Consider the following 16,553-nt stretch of genomic DNA (forward strand, 5'->3'; position numbering starts at 1 on the left):
CCAAGATGGACATCCACTGCAATGTTTCATTTATTTTCTTTATGGTTTTTGCAAGGATATACCTGCCACATTTAAGCAGCAGCATTTCCCTACTTTTTATTCATTTAATTTATCTTGCATATGTTTTAAAGGTTGTGTATGTTTTAGCGTGGATTGGGGATGAGTGAGCGGGCGAATGTAAGGATGAGTAACTGCCTGGAAGAATGGATTAATGAGTGCATGATGAGTGACAGAGTGCATTCATGATGACTTCCTGAGTGCATAAATTCACCAGTGACTGAATAGGCCTGTGAGTTACAAGCTAGACCCTAAGATGTTTCCAATTCTCGATAAAAGTCAGTGTCTCCAACTTCATAAGGGGGAACTTGATCTGTAAGTTACATGAAATACGTGCCTGAAAGGTAAAAATAAAAAAACTAATATTCTTTCCTTTTTTGCTTTACAGGCCAGTACTATGATAGCAGCAGGCTTGACCATCGCTGTCGCTGGATTTGCAGGTTAGAAGATGAAAATAGTGGTTTCTTTACATTTTGAACCTGGTAATGTGTATTAGTTTTAGTGATTGTGCTCACATTGTTTTGCAGTCTGCAGATTATTCTCCACAGAGATTTTTAAATGAGGACAAACAAACCATGCTCTTACCTTTGGAGCAGTCATAGTCGGCACCCCAAAAAATATTGCGTTTTAGACGTTGTGGGTAAATGAATTAGAAGCCCTTTTTGAGAATGTTGTAATGTAGTAGGAGTTATTTTTTGGTCGCAGTCAGACTTAAGGTGAAAATAGGTCCTTTGTGGACACTTCTCTTGCACAGCTTCTGGTCACACTACAATAATCTTCGGTGGGCACATACAAGGAGCCCTAACTTGGTGAGGAAGCCTTTCCACTCCCTTTTCACTAAAATAGTAACACCAGAATCACTTAAATCAAATGGAATGAGTTGTGACTAGTATTGGTCTCCCTGGGATCATAGACACTTCATAGAATGCCAAAACTATTTTCTCACCAAAACTCCTGCGCTCCCTAGATGGGAAAGGCTTCAAAACCCCCTGGTAGAGCTTGGTAGTGCAATGCAATACAAAAGCACTTATAAAGTACACAGCTGCTAAACACTGGCCTCCTGGCACTACTTGCAAAAACATAGGCCAACTAACACTCTAACACTCACTGGCAGAATACCCAAGTCTTAATTTGTTTTCTAAACTGAACTTCAATTTAGATTCTACAAAGGAAGGGAGGCTACTCACTCCATGCCTTGCCTTTGCTGGCCAGATACATGAAAATGTAGTCACCATTGGATTTAAGATTAAATCTAGGGGTTGTAAGCAGCAGTACCTCCTTTGATCTAAGGGGTAAGCAGGTCTATAGGGTCAAAGCAGTGTATGGGGGCACAAGAGCTCAGAACTCAACAGTCAAACAACAGATGCAGTATTATGTTATTTTCCAGCCCACTGCTCATCTTTCCTTTAAAATAAAGGAATGTAATCGTAGAGCAAAATGAAATACCATAAATTGCTAAACTGGAAGGATTACAGGGTTGCTATAATCCTGCAAGTCTAGTGTAATGCTGCAGTGCCTTTTTTGCTCTAATGTGAATGAAGCGGATACATAGGGATAAAGCAGTGCCCCCTTTGTTGTACTTACTGGGAATGAAGAAGGTACTTAAAGCCATGTGTAGGGGACAAGACCTCAGAACTATTCAAACAGCAAATGCAGTATTATGTTATTGTCTAGCCCAGTGCTCATCTTTTGTTAAAAATAAATCACTTTAATCATCGAGCAAAATGGAATACCATACACTGCAAAGCTGGCAGTTAGAGGGTTGCAGTTACTTAGGAGTCATCCCATGAAAATAGCCAAAAGCAATCACCAGCGCTCTAAAAGTGATGCACTTCACAGTAGGGAGCCAATGAAATTCTTTGTGACAAACCGCTTTCGAATCTTGTCTAGGAACACCTAATATCAGCTTAGCTGCGGCATTTTGAATCAATTGCAAATGTTTGATCTGATAGCAAGGCAGGTACAAAAATAGAGCATTAGCGTAATCCGATCTGGAGGTAATGCTACATGTACAATAGTTATCTGTGATTCAAAGAGAACATTGTCTAGTGTCTTCTTCAACGAACTAATCAGAGCAAAACCTATCCCTCCCAGGGAAGTGATGTGGGGTCGAAATGAAAGCCTGTCATCTATTTTTACCCCAAGATTTTTTACCACACAGAGATTCGGCTGGGTCCAGTTCAATTGGCCACCAGTCGTTATGCCTGCCCGTTACTTTGTGACCAAAAAGGAGAATTTCTATTTAGCAGAGTTACAATGTAAACTGTTCTAATTAATGTGCTTCACCAATTCGGTATACTGTGCTTAAAAGTCTCCTGCCAAACTGCAGGGGTATCCCCTATACAGGTGTGGAATGTAATAAAATATCTACTTGTCCATGGGGCAGGTTGCTTCATAAATCTGCTTGTCCCTTAAGAAAATCCACTTGCCCCTTTGGTGCCATGTAGTGCAGCAACAAATTATGGCTGCGATCTCATTATATAAGAGCTCTGATGTAGCCTCTCTGATTATGCCAGGGATCATACCATAGTAGTGTTTGAATACTTGCAATCCCCTTATGTTGCCACTTTTCCGCATATCTACATACTGGGGCTGAAGGTAGTGGTAAGCAATAGTTCCAGGGTAGAATGCCCTTTTGAGTCTGTACAACCACCTAACTTGCATGTTTTAAGGATTTTCAACAACTCTTCTCTAATCTTATCCCATACTGAAAAATGTTTGAAATTTACCCCTGACAATGTCAGACGTCAACCATCTTCCAAAGTTAGGAAAAAAGTGGTTGGAGGGAAAGCGAACTTGCAAACACTAAGATTTTCGCATGAGCAAATCTACACATGCATATTTGCTCATGCTAAAATGCAGTTCACAGATATTTACTAGGAGTACTGTTTCTTGTCCTAATTCTGTAAAATCTTGGTGATTCACGAAAGCAGTATAGCTGCACTTACTTCAAGGACATATACCATGGGTGCACTTTTGAGACTTTCTTTAATAATTGGGCCCCTAATTTGGTCTGGTGTTAAAGTGACCTTTTGTGTTTATTACGTTTCTTTCTCTCTCTCTCTCTGTATTGGCTGTCTACACTGTGAGTGACAGCATTCTGCTCTTTCACAAGGAGCATATCAGCACACAAAGTAGTTTTGTTCAGTGCCAGTAACTACTGTGGCATTGTTTGCTTTTTGAGACCAAAATACAATTTTTGCTTTTGCCAATATTTGGTATAATGGTGAGGGTCCGGCAGCTTCTACACAAATAAGATTTTACAAAAAACATACCAAAACATGTAACACATTGACAAAACTAAAAAGCTGACCACCAATTTCAGACCTACTGGCTTTACCAGTGCTTGTTTATTTTTGTTTCTCATAATCTTATTAAAACTGGTTACACTGATTTTTCCATTATGAATATTTTTGGGAAATACTAGCATACATCAACACATGTTACTAATTGATGCTGCAAAGAAATGGTACCTTAGATTTTACAGGAGTGTAGCAAAATGTTTTTTTCCTGCTTTCAGTTTTTTTATGAACATTTCTTTGAAAGCAAAGAATCGTCAATCTTGCTTTCAAGCTTCTGCAAATATTTGCATCAAATCAGAGAGCATTCTGGGAGCATTATAGATAGCCTTATATTGTTAAACTTTGAAAACTTGTGTGCACATTTTTATAGTAAAACCACTGTCTGTCATAGTGCAGTCGGAGCTTATAACATTTACTTAGAGCGCTCACCCTAATAATAAAGGCGTTCAATTAATGAACCATAAGTACAAGTTTAAACAACATTAACATATGCCAAAAATATTACCTTAACTGCAAACAGTGTCCTTCCCTGATCCATAATGGGGTACAGCAAACTGGCAGCCAAAGGGTTTGTGCCTACTTGTCCCAAGGACAAAATACGCATGAAAACTTGTTGTCCTTGACCTCAAACAATATGTCCTGGGTGTCGGGGTATAGGAGTTCCACATCCCTGCCCCTATAGAAAGAATAGGTTGTGTCATCCACATAGGAGATAACCTGAATGCTTCAATTATAGAAGCTAAAGGTGACGTATAGTCATTATATAGAGTGGGACTTTGGGACGAACCCGAAGTAGCCCCAAATTTAAGGGCTTTAGCAGAGGAGAGAAAAGGCTCCAACTGGACAGCTTGTCATCTATCTGATCGGAGGGGCCAGATTCATTGCAAAGCTGTAAACCGCCCCTCCTTTATTGGCTAGTTCTGTCAGTACTATTTAATGTGAACTGGAATCGAACGCTGCTGACAAATTCAAATAAGTCTGTGCCTTGGCCCTGGTCCAGGTAGCTCTTGATAGATTTAAAAACCTCCAGCAGAGCTGTCTCAGTACTAATTCTCTGACTAAATTTTAATTGAGAAATATTCAAATGCTCATGGTGTTCCAAAAAGTTATTTAATTGCTGATTAACCAACTTCTCAAGTATTTTAGATGTGACGAATAGCAATAAAAATAGTTCTAAAATGTTCCAACTTAGTGGGATCGGCCATGTGTTTTTTTAACAAAAGAATCTCAGTGGCTTGTTTCCAGACCTTATAAATCACTCCGGAAACCAACGAGTCATTTAACCTGTTGTTAAGAATTGGAAATGTCTCCACCACAGACGCTAAAAAACTTGGCAGGCATGGACCGTTAGTGAACCCTGACCGCAGTTTAAATTGGCCTCCTTGGATTCCTGTAACTAATTCGTCTTGAATCAAGATAGGGGGCTTAAAACTTTAGCTGGGGCAATTCTGTTTCGACCATGAAAGAAAAGGGAAGAGTTAACAACCCTCTCTTCCATTAAATAATGCTGAATGGAGTCTACCTTCTCATCAAAAAAAGATGACAGATTGTTGTATTATTCTTGGGTCTGGGGAACTCTTCAGATACAAGCTTTCGGCTTGAGAAAAGCTTACACAACATTAAAAGTTTTCCTTCTAGAGTTATCAGCTTCTCTGGTCTTGGTAGAGACATACACCACCTGTGCTCTCTTTGTCCTTTTCCTAAAATCTTTATAAATAACGTTATCATCCGGGTAGTAGTTTGAGCTTCATTTTCTTTCCAACTGTTTACAACGTTTTTTATTAAGCAGAAGTATGAGAGAGAACCATAGAGCTGAGACGTAGCACCAAGGAGAGTGATAAATTCTGCTCGGTGCAACTTTATCCACAGCAACCAGCACAAGACGAGGGCCCAGTCCTCTTCAGCACAACCTGTCAATAGAGGGCAGGAGGACTGTAGGGTATCCTGAAAATCTGCCTTGTTCGCTAACGTTCAAGGGCACGAAGTTCTTGGGATAACTGGCCCTTGAAGCTCCGTAGTTGTTACGGACAAGTGGAAAGCAGTCAGCCAAAGATCCGTCCAAGCCAGCTCACAAGGATAGTCTAACTCAATGTGAACGAAGTTACAGAAAAACAAGGTCAATGGTTTCACCAGCCTTGTGAGAGGGCATTTAATGAGTTGCTGAATATTGAGTGAAGCCAGAAAGCCAATCAAAGGGGCAGCCAAAGCATCCTTTGGATCATCGGTATCAATGTTAAAAAAAAAACCAGAACCAAAACATTGTCAGTTTCAATACACAAAGGGTCAAGAACGTCACCAATTGAATTACAAAATCTACTCCCAGTCCAGATGGACGATATATGTGGGCCTCCTGAAATAGTTAAGTTAGGGGAGAACCCCATCTCCTCTGCTTGGTGCAAATTCTCCAAAGGAAAGGACTGCCCCCGATGTTGGTCTTGAAATATATTAGCCCCCCCTCTCTGTGACCAATCCTATTTAAATGGGTAACCGGGTAGCTCGCAGGGAGAGACAATGCAGTCTCAGGATTTGAGGAATCTTGGAGCCAAGTCTCAGTGAGGACAGGTCAGCCTTAAAATCAAGAAGAACATAAAAAATCTCAACAGAATGTTGAAGAAGTAACAGCAGCATTAGTAAGGTAGACAGATAGCTTAACAGGGGTGCAGCGAACAGACTAAATACCTATATTCCTTTTCTTCTTATATGGTGTTGATTCTTGGGAATCCCCTGGCTTAAAGTTTAAGGGATATGAAGGTCCACCTTTCTAGTGCTTGACCCATGCCCCACATGACTGTAGTGATGTGCACAAGATAACACTCCAAGTAATTTAATAAACTTCTTTTCTTCCCATAACAAGCACTATCTTGAAAAATAAAAACATTGTAACTAGCTATAAACTTGCATGCAAAACACGGACAATTAAAACAAACATTTTAGATAGTTGTATATGCTGAGGAGTTGCATCCCCTTCAAAGCAATGTATCTGTTTTGTGAAGAAGCCTTATAGCGTTGCTACCATTCTGTCTTAATTTTACTTCCAACATACTTAATTAACATTAGTCTTATAATCAGTGATTGTTTCTGACAAAAGGCTATATTAGTTTAACAATAGGTGTTTGCTACTGATAATCGACTATAGTCTTACACTTTGCCCTAGAATTGCTTTCATTGAGCCCTTCTTCTGGGACCACATCATGCCTAAAGATACTTTCTGGTGGACAAACCCATTTTTCTTGTTTACAGTTCTTAGAATGACCTAAGACAAATACTCTCACCTTCTATATAGACATCTGGTGGTCATGTCATATAGTTCTGCCTCAAAGCAAACGAGGGTTGATGGCATATGGGTTTGCTTACAGAATTGTCGCAGTAAGTGTTTATTTATGTATGTTGATGTGCAAGGTCGGTCATTTTTTAGGTCTCGGCCGAGACCTATTGCAGTCGAGTCAGCTCTAAAGGGAGGACAGAGCGGTGCACGAGCCTACCAGGGTCTGGGGACGCGCTTTTTGCTGGCCGGCCGACACAGACACACACAGGCACACAGGCACACACACATCCCCTCCCTCTCCCCCCCCCCCCCCAACACTCACACACCCCCCACCACACACAGTCACCGACCCCCCCAAACTTACCGGGCTCTTCGGGTCAGTCTCAGCAGCAGGCAGACTCGGAGCTCTGCGTGTCTTCGTCGGCGATCCTCAGCCTCCGTGCACGCTCACGTAAAGGGCGTTCCTGGGGCTTTGAGCTGCATCCTACGCGGGGCGCAGAGCAGCTGAGCGACGAGCTCAGGAAGATGGAGGTTATCAGAGCGGACGCATCCCGATGAAGGATTAAGGCGAGGAGGGCAAGTATTTAGGGCTAGAGAAGGGTTGGGGGTAGATGCTTCTCTTCTGTTTACTACTACGGGGGACCAGCCGTGGGCTGTGCCAGGGCGTCCACTCCCACGGCTGATGGGAGCTGAGAGATGCTGCTGTGCACTGCGGGTGCCCATTGATATCTTTATTGCGGTGGCAGATGCTTCCTGGGCTGGGCGCGCGCAGGAGAGCAGCATGCCATCCGCTTTGCAGGTGCACGTGCAGTGCACAGTGGCCCCGGTGCCACCCTGCTGGACGGGCGGCCTTCCCTCTGCAGGGAGGGGCCCTGCTGCATAGGCTGTGCATGGGGTGTGCTGGAGAGTGTGACAGGCGTGCACGCCCGCTCCTCTGTGAAGAACATCAACACGAGCTGAGTGAGCACGTGATTGAGTACCGAGTCCCCATACGGTACACTTTAATATGTCCAGTATGTTTAAAACTGCGTGCCCACCGACATTTTGGTCTTTGGTAAGTTTATCTGTACATGGCTAGTTATTCATGAACGTAAATGCTCAAGTAGGGCTTGGTTACAGAAATTAAGTGTATTTCTATATTTTCTTTATACCATATATACGAGTTAACAGTTCCGTTAATGACAGTGAGTGCAGAGTATTGAGTGCGGAGTATTGAGTGCGGAGTATTGAGTGCGGAGTATTGAGTGCGGAGTATTGAGTGCGGAGTATTGAGTGCGGAGTATTGAGTGCGGAGTATTGAGTGCGGAGTATTGAGTGCGGAGTATTGAGTGCGGAGTATTGAGTGCGGAGTATTGAGTGCAGAGTATTGAGTGCAGAGTATTGAGTGCAGAGTATTGAGTGCAGAGTATTGAGTGCAGAGTATTGAGTGCAGAGTATTGAGTGCAGAGTATTGAGTGCAGAGTAGTGAGTGCAGAGTAGTGAGTGCAGAGTAGTGAGTGCAAAGAAAAAAAAAATGTCATGAGCAATGCCAATAGCTCTACCTTTAATGATGCCGAGACCATTGCATTGTAAATGCTTGTTTTTCTTGTGTTGTTTTAAGGTCGCTATGCCTTGCAGGCCATGAAACAGATGGAGCCTCAAGTAAAGCAAGCTTTTCAGAGCTTGCCAAAGTCTGTAAGTAATTCTTCTCAATGTATATGCCAGTTGTTGCTAAATGTACATGTTCTGCTTGACTGGTTGGAGTGTTGCATTCATTTCTACCTTATTTGCTCCTGAACTTAACCTTGTGCAGTAAGCATCCCTTTGAAAGATGGTATAAGTCCAGACCTTAAGCATGTATTCTCAATCTTCACCGGCACCTCTCAAAGCTGTGCTGCGTTCAGCAGCTATGGTACTCTACCCTGCCAGTAATGTCGATCACATTTCTCCTCTATTTCGCAAGTTGCATTAGCTGCATATTTGGGTTAGAATCAAATACAGTATCTGATGCCTTGTCCACAAGACAATTTGTGATAAGAATCCACCTTACCTGGCCGACATGTTCAAGATACCCTACAGTCAGAGGATGAAGATTTTAATAAATCTCTTCTTGAAATTGAAGAGTTTAGAACCTCTACTGCTCAAAGCAATCCTTCTGCGATGCACCCCCTGCAACCCGGAACTCTCTCCCTCCAGACTTCAGAACTCACTTCTTTAGACAAAACTTATTGTCATTGTAATGCACAAATTTGATTAACTCTATTCTCATATGCTCTGTCTTTAATGTTCAATACCTTTATTTAATTACAGGATTTCTTTTGTTCGATCTCGATGTATCTTTTAATTTTATGTTTCACTGTAAAGCACCCTAGTACAGATGAGATCTAGGTGCACTATGTAAATGTTTAAAATAAATAAATATGTTAAAAGTTGTTTTGTATCAAAGGGCATTTTCCAGAATTACTGTTCCGATTAGAATAGCTCTTGGGCTATGATTCCTAAATTCACTCGAAATACCTCTCCTGCAGAGAAATTATACTTCTCTTAGTATCCACAAACCAAAAATAATAAAGTTTGTTTTATGAGAACAGAGTTCTCCTTTTGAGTTTCAGTGTTGTAAAGGTTTGTCACTTTCTAACTGATTCCATATACTTCAGAATCAAAATGAAATTCTAGCCAAAGGTACACTGTTCTGGTATAGTACCAGTGCTGGTAATGCAAACCCCAGGACCTATTTGATTTTGCAAGATTGAGGATATTTAAAGTGGCCTTCAAGAAAGCTTTGATATTTTAGGAGGGTGGAGAAAATCTAGGTACCTTCATTTTAATGCATTTTATGTTACTATGGTGTCTCAGTTGGAAGATGACAGGCGGGTGTTCTATTGCATCCGAGCCCGACATCAGGGTGTTGTTCATGTTAGAAGTGGTTACTGGAACATACTTGGAGGATTAGGTGTCCTAGTTCTATGTTTCAACATAATAGCTATGCTGAAAAGTTTTCTTTTACGGAATTTTAATTCATCATCATAGTTCTCTTTATAAAAGATCAAATGCAGTGCAATCCCAGTGACCTACTGATGCCTTTAAACCTATTTGTTTTGACGTACAAGCCAGTTTAAAGTCCAAACCAATACAAATATTTTACCATTTAAAGAAATACATGGTTTTTGATAAATTGCCTATCTACCCTTCTAGATCCAGGGTGTCCAACTTAGGTCTGGGGCTTAATTCATACCAGGCTTTCATGACGACCCCTGACTCGAAATAATTTCGATTTCGATGAATTCTGTTTAAGTGTATTGTATGGATATCCTGAAAATGTGATATGGATCTGTCCCTCCCGGACATACTTTGTACTCACATGTGAGTTGGCATTTACAATTAGAGGTAAGAAACATTTCCTTCTCAGTCATGCAATCTTTCTTAACAGAAAACCTCTAGGATAGAATAGCAAGACCACAAGCGAAAGGAACTGGACAGACATTGAATATAGTATCAACACTGTCTTTTGAGAGTAGAAGCCCAACATTTGTTTTAGGTAAAAAGCTTTGCCACCCTTTGGTTTGATCTCCATGTAACAGCCTGCGCTGTGATAGCTGTTTAATCAACAGTAAAGGCAGATCAGCAGTTTCTTAGAAGTGGTGGGTGGGCATTTTCATAAACTAATGCAAGAAGCTATCAATTGTCCACTGACCCCTTGATACATGAGCATCTGCACCTAGAATGGCAAAGGAACACTAGCTTTGTTTTGGTCTCATTTTACAATTACACCTCTGTCTTAGCTAAGCATTATACAGGAACCCACTAAACCTCTAGCTGTAGGTTAAGCAAAGAAAACAACTGAAATAATTGGTTGTTTTAATTGGAGGCCTACAATTATATTGGGTATGAAAAAGGTGAGGACAAAGAACAAGTCTATCCCTATAGCAGGTAACTGTCTTCGGGTTGGGTGGGGGGGGAGCCTGGATTTTACCAACCTTCCATGTTCATATTCCAGGTACCAAGAATGTTAACTTCTGTGTTATGTTTTAAATTAGAATTGTGCATCAGGTTAAAATGAGGAATGAGGAAAACATCCTATACAGACCTTCTAAAAAATCTTCAATAACAGAAATAAATAAACTTGAATTATGCCTGAGGTTAGTAGTAGTGGCAGAACAATTGACAGGTAAACAAGATTAGAAGCCTGTCCTGGCAAGATGAATATGCTTTTTCTTGGGTTTCCATATATACTTTATGAAGAAGAACCTATGTCGCTTAAAAAACAAATCACTTCATCTTGGGCATCTTCTACACATCTTTTAAGACCTGCTTATAGTATACAGGTAGATTTAGGTGACCATAACGGAGGACTTTAGGGGTATGTAACATGACAATGTTATTTTGTGATAAAATGTAATTCCTAATTCACTGTAAGTTGGTTCTGCCTTCATCACAGCCTCTAGTGTGCCTGGGCTGATAATTGCTAATGTTAGGGTTAGCTACAGCTGGTGAGATAGTGGGCAGTTAATGTCATGTACTCGTGTGCATTCTTATATTCCTAAAAAGTCCTATGAGGAAAGGAGTGCATTGAAATCCATAACCACATCATTGACTGTGCAGAAATGTTGGTGCCGGGATCATCGTCTTCTGCAGCCAATACATTTGAAGGTGTTGGCATTTAAATAAGGTTATTAACAAATTGAAGCTCTGTTATATTTAGCCTGTCTCTTTTCTGTCTGTGGGTTTTCATTGTCACTCACATGATGTCACCACTAGAATCTTTGGTGACATCATGGAGTGTTGCTGGCTTAGCCTGGGCTCAACTGGCAGTTGGCACCAGGCAGGCTGAGTGACAAGGAGGTCACTCCTGGTGGGGTTTTCATCTTTCCATCTTGATGACTTGACCTGAAATCCAGCTTGAATAAAAGTAACCTAAAATACACCTGGCTCTGGACTTCTATTTACAACATTTTTGGCGACGCTTGGAGATTTAACGCCTTGCTAAGAGCCCCACCAGTGTCATTTGCCATATTGACAGCCTGCAGCCCAAGGCGTTTAACCATCGAAACTGTGAGTACAACAGGGAGGGCATGAGTGTCACGATTCATCTGTATAGCCCTTGTATGAAGATCGATGTCTTCCTGCTGCCCTGCGTCCATGTTAGAAGTGTGCAGTGCTAGCGAGAGGATTTGTGCCCCAGTGGGATTTGGCACTGCAGCAGAAAGAGTTTGAAAGAGTTTTCACCCTGCGTGTCAGAACTAATCTGGATGTAGTAGATTTATGTGCTTGGAACATGATACTTAACTTCTTTGGAGATCGGATTTGGGAAGAGATAGACAAAGTCTCTGTTATTTTAATTTGAGTTTGTGGAAGTTTGAGAGAGGCGGAACATAATAGCGAGATGCGGACAACCAGCGCAGGAATTAATTTACACATGAACATTGGCCTTTTCACTACGCAGAAGTTAATGATTTCGATTTTCGCTGCGCAGTACTTTGCAATTCAACTGTCATTCCATTTTTTAAAATGAGCGCGAGCATTGTAATGCGATGAAATTTACCGAGTGTATCTTTCTTCTGACGTCGTGGGAAGAACGCTGTCACAATGCTGCACTCTCACGTTCTTCGAGCACTGGCGTGCCGAGAGCCACCCGGTGCTACGTTTAATACGTGCCTCCATTTTAGGTTTGAGAGAAGATTTGTCGGAAACTTTGCTATCACCTTTGAAAAACCTGCAGTGACTGCCTTTCTGAAGAAGTTAAGCGGGATGTCGAGGGAGATCGTAATCGAACTTTTGGCAACTATCTGGTAGTAATTTTTTTTTTATATACCCTGTGAGTCGTTCTGGAGAAGATGATGCTGCAAATGGACGCTGTTTGTTCATGGAAGGCAAGTGCTGTTCTCTAGTGATTGTCCAGTCAGCAACTCGGCGGCAGCAACTCATTGGTGTTGTGCAACTAGTTGGCAATACTACAACTACTGACATGTTAAGATCTTTGGAGATCTCGGGTGAGAGACCGCTCACCGGAGCACGAGACTTTCTCTAACATTATTTTGCTGGTCATTTTAATGTTTGTCTCGTTGTTTGTGTGGGTTCGGTTAGTGGTGAGGGGTGAGTCCGTGGTAGTTAGCGTTTTGTTGCAGTTCATTTTGGGGTGGCGTAAAGTTGTGTATTTGTGGGGTGGTGTGTTTTGCGGTGGTCAGTGATTTCACCTTCAGATTTTAGATAAAGGGTGGTGAGTACCTCATTACGTATTTGGGGGCGGAGCAATATGTACTCCAAGGTGTAGTTCACGGGGAGAGTTGTACCCCGTTACGGTGCAGAGTGTGTTCTGATTTTAGTATTAAGGGTGGTGAGTACCCCATTACGCATTTGGGGGCGGAGCAATATGTACTCCGAGGTGTGGTTCACGGTGAGAGTTGTACCCCGTTACGGTGCAGAGTGTGTTCTGATTTTGTATTAAGGGTGGTGAGTACCCCATTACATATTTGGGGGCGGAGCAATATGTACTCCAAGGTGTGGTTCGCGGGGTAAGATGTACCCCGTCATAGAGTAAAGTGTACTCCAAATTTAGTTTTAGGGGTGGTGAGTACCCTGACTTATTTGGTGGCGGAGCATTATGTACTCCAAGGTGCGGTTCACGGGGTGAGGTGTACCTCGTTACGGAGCAAAGTGGACTCCATTTTGTCACAAAACCAATTTGTGTTTGTGTTTCCCAAGGAAAGGGGATGGGACTTGGGACTAGTTGTGTTTTGGACTTGTTACTAATTACCTGAAGATGTAAGGTAGTGCGGATGTTATCTTAATGCTCTATCTTTAGAATGTGTTGTATACTTTTATATCCATGTATACGTTATTTTCAATGGTCTATTTTAAGAATGTACTGTATACTTTTATATGGATGTGTACACTGAAGCTAATGTTACTTATTCTAATTTCATCTTTTTGATTTCCCTAAAGAAAGGAGATGTGTTATATTTAGCCTATCTCTTTTCTGTCTGTGGGTTTTCATTGTCACTCACATGATGTCACCACTAAAATCTTTGGTGACATCATGAAGTGTTGCTGGCTTAGCCTGGGCTCAACTGGCAGTTGGCACCAGGCAGGCTGAGTGACAAGGAGGTCACTCCTGGTGGGGTTTTCATCTTTCCATCTTGATGACTTGACCTGAAATCCAGCTTGAATAAAAGTAATCTAAAATACACCTGGCTCTGGACTTCTATTTACAACAATATCATTAGAATTCATATATACCTTTGCTTTTTAAATTCCTAGCAATTTTTAACAAGTGACCTTAAGCCTTCGTAAAATTAAGCAGTTCAAATGTTTGTAAAAATAAGACTCCCAGGTGCTCTGGATCATTAAGATGTGGTTGCAAAGAAGCTGTGTTCTTAACATATTTTTTGGGCACAATAATTACGGTGCTAGTTTAAAGCAAATGTGCAACCTACGAATCAAAGGCAGATCACATCGGCACTATTCGCTATTTTTGAGTATAATTAATACTCCAACACCTCGTATGCTTCTAACCGGAACAATTCCAACTCGCAGTTGCAGCAATTATTTAAAAGAAAGGTGTCTGGCAAATTTTATAAGGAGTGACAAGATAATGTCCGCCTCAAGAACAGAATAACTTTCTCTGTGGACTTTTCCCCACAAAGTACTGCTGATCTTTGAAAGCACTCATAGGGCAAGTCTTTTAATTAAAAATGGCTTTCATAATTAATGGGATGTCTGATAATAAGGCACATTTTTAAAACTGTCATCCAAACATCTGGTTTTCTCAAGGTATTGTAAGTTCACAGGAATCCATTTGTTTTTAGATACTACCAGGGGGCACTTGAAATTTTAATTTCAGCTTGTCTATTGAGATTCAGCAGATGTTTCAGCAGATTTTCTGTCAGATTTTGTAAGGAACAGATGCCAAGATCAATTCTCAGAAGTTTGACTGTGACCTTTATGCCAAACGCAAGCCCAAATTTCTGGACTTTTGCTTCTGTTCTCTAAAAGTGTGCTTTCTCATCAATTTAGAGGTTGACTGGTATATGGTATAATAATCAATGTCAGACTATAAGCTTTTTACTGCTTCTGTAAGGTATAGTTGCCACTAAACACCCATCAAGAGTAACCGCCAAATTTTCTTCTAGAATCTCATCCAACCCATCTTTGTAGAAGAGATGTGGGAGACAGTATTTTCCCAGCTCTGTTTCCAGAATAAGTTACTTATGACTTTAATTCCAGGATATTTAAAGTGGACTGCGTGTTCTCAACTTTTATCTCTACAACATTAGGGGGTCGATTATGATGCCGTCCGGAGGCTCTGGATGGCATCCGATTCGGTCGTATTCGATCTATTTGCCTTGTTTCTGACCGACTCGGACACATTACCGGACGATTGATCATGATCTCCCAAAGGCGTCTGGATCAGGCCCGTGGGGGCGCCCATGGGTCCCCCTTTCCCTGCATGCACAGTGTGGCAGGCACCATGCGCTGCCTTCCACAGGGTGCAAGGATTTCCCAAACACCCCTTTTCACAATGGGAGACTGTGTCCTTGTTCAGAACACAGGCTCCCATTGAAGAAAATGGGAGTCCGATCGAATGGTGTTCAGACACACTTTAATCTGTCAGTTAGACTCCCCGAACCCGAGTAGTTCGGAAAACATTCCCAAACCAATTTGGTTGGACTGCTTCCCGGACGACATCGTAATCGAGCCCTAGGTTGTTGCCATTATTTCTTCAGTAGCACATATTCGTTTTTTTCCTAAAATTAATCTTCAATGATTCCATTCAATTCCATCAATTTGGCATGCACATTTTTATACTACATGCAGGAAAATAAGTTATTTGACATCCAGTAAATGCTTTAAAGGTATCCCAGCAAATCCCATAAACTGATGTTCCTCGATTTCATTTATTAAGTGTATTGTGTTCTTTGTTAGTTTTGTATGTGTCACCAATTAGAAATTAATTGCCCTGCACTTAGGAGAGTCAGCCACCATCTTAACAACCTCCTCAGTCAATGTATGATCTAGACAATGGTACAGCGAACCGCCTAGGTTTTAATTGGTGCTCTGTAGTTGAAAAAACATAAAGCAAATTATTGAACATGATCTCTGCCTATGTGCAAGGAAGGATATTCTATCCAACAGTAATTCAAAACGGACACTAAGGGTGGAAAACATCTTGTACCCCATTCAGGTGAATTCTCTTCCAAAGTTCCTGTGAGGATTCAAGACCAGTAGACTATTTTGGGATCAAGGATCTCTTTCTCTGATATCTATGTACCTTTTGATGATGGGAGTGCCAAAAATAACTTAAGATAGAGTAATGTTGTGTATATTATTTCCCAGTGATAATCAAAGCAACCTGAAGTTTTAGTTTGCTACTGTGTTCAATATTATTTTTACTTTTGCAGACATGAGCTGCATTACTGCTTTTTTTTTTTAAGTAGCAGTTAGTTGTACTTAAATAAAACAGATACTCCTTAGTTTTGTTAGGTCTAATGCCTCTTTGAGGATGAATACCTCATGCATTTAGACAAACAGCCTTTGCTTTTACAGAATGAAACCGTGCACATACCTAAAAAGTATTCTTGCCCAACTTGTTTCCAAATTGGAAATTCCTGATGCAACAGCACATGGTGGACCAAGTCAAGTCAATTTTTATTGTATAAAATTATTAAAAATTATTACAAAATACATTTTGTGATAAGTTAAAAACACATGTATAGCTATTACTTGTATTAAAGACTATTGGCCATATGAAGAATAGAATGACATATATTTCAGTTTGTTGCTATAATTCCCTGTTCGGCTTGCTGTAGGAGGGATTGTACCTTCATCATATATTTTACCCCCCTGCAAGCCAACATAGGGGATGATCCATCTAGCCATCGAATTACTGCTTGCCTACATGTCGGAATTTTCAGTTTATTAAAAATGTCCTTTAAAAGCCGTCTCCTCAATTC

At 41.0% G+C, this 16,553-nt stretch overlaps 1 protein-coding gene across 3 annotated transcripts in view; it reads left to right on the top strand.

Moving 5' to 3' along the window:
- The window catches only part of DNAJC19 (DnaJ heat shock protein family (Hsp40) member C19), a 92,068-nt gene that overhangs the window by 13,367 nt on the left and 62,148 nt on the right, over positions 1 to 16,553 (top strand). For all 3 annotated transcript variants that reach the window (XM_078665283.1, XM_078665284.1, XM_078665285.1), the window contains exons 2-3: positions 446 to 497; positions 8,225 to 8,298. In XM_078665283.1, coding sequence (XP_078521409.1) covers positions 446 to 497; positions 8,225 to 8,298 — 126 coding nt within the window. The remainder of the gene's footprint in view (positions 1 to 445; positions 498 to 8,224; positions 8,299 to 16,553) is intronic.

This window comes from Lissotriton helveticus, chromosome 10 (assembly GCF_964261635.1).
Source record: "Lissotriton helveticus chromosome 10, aLisHel1.1, whole genome shotgun sequence".
Taxonomy (NCBI): Eukaryota; Metazoa; Chordata; class Amphibia; order Caudata; family Salamandridae; genus Lissotriton; species Lissotriton helveticus.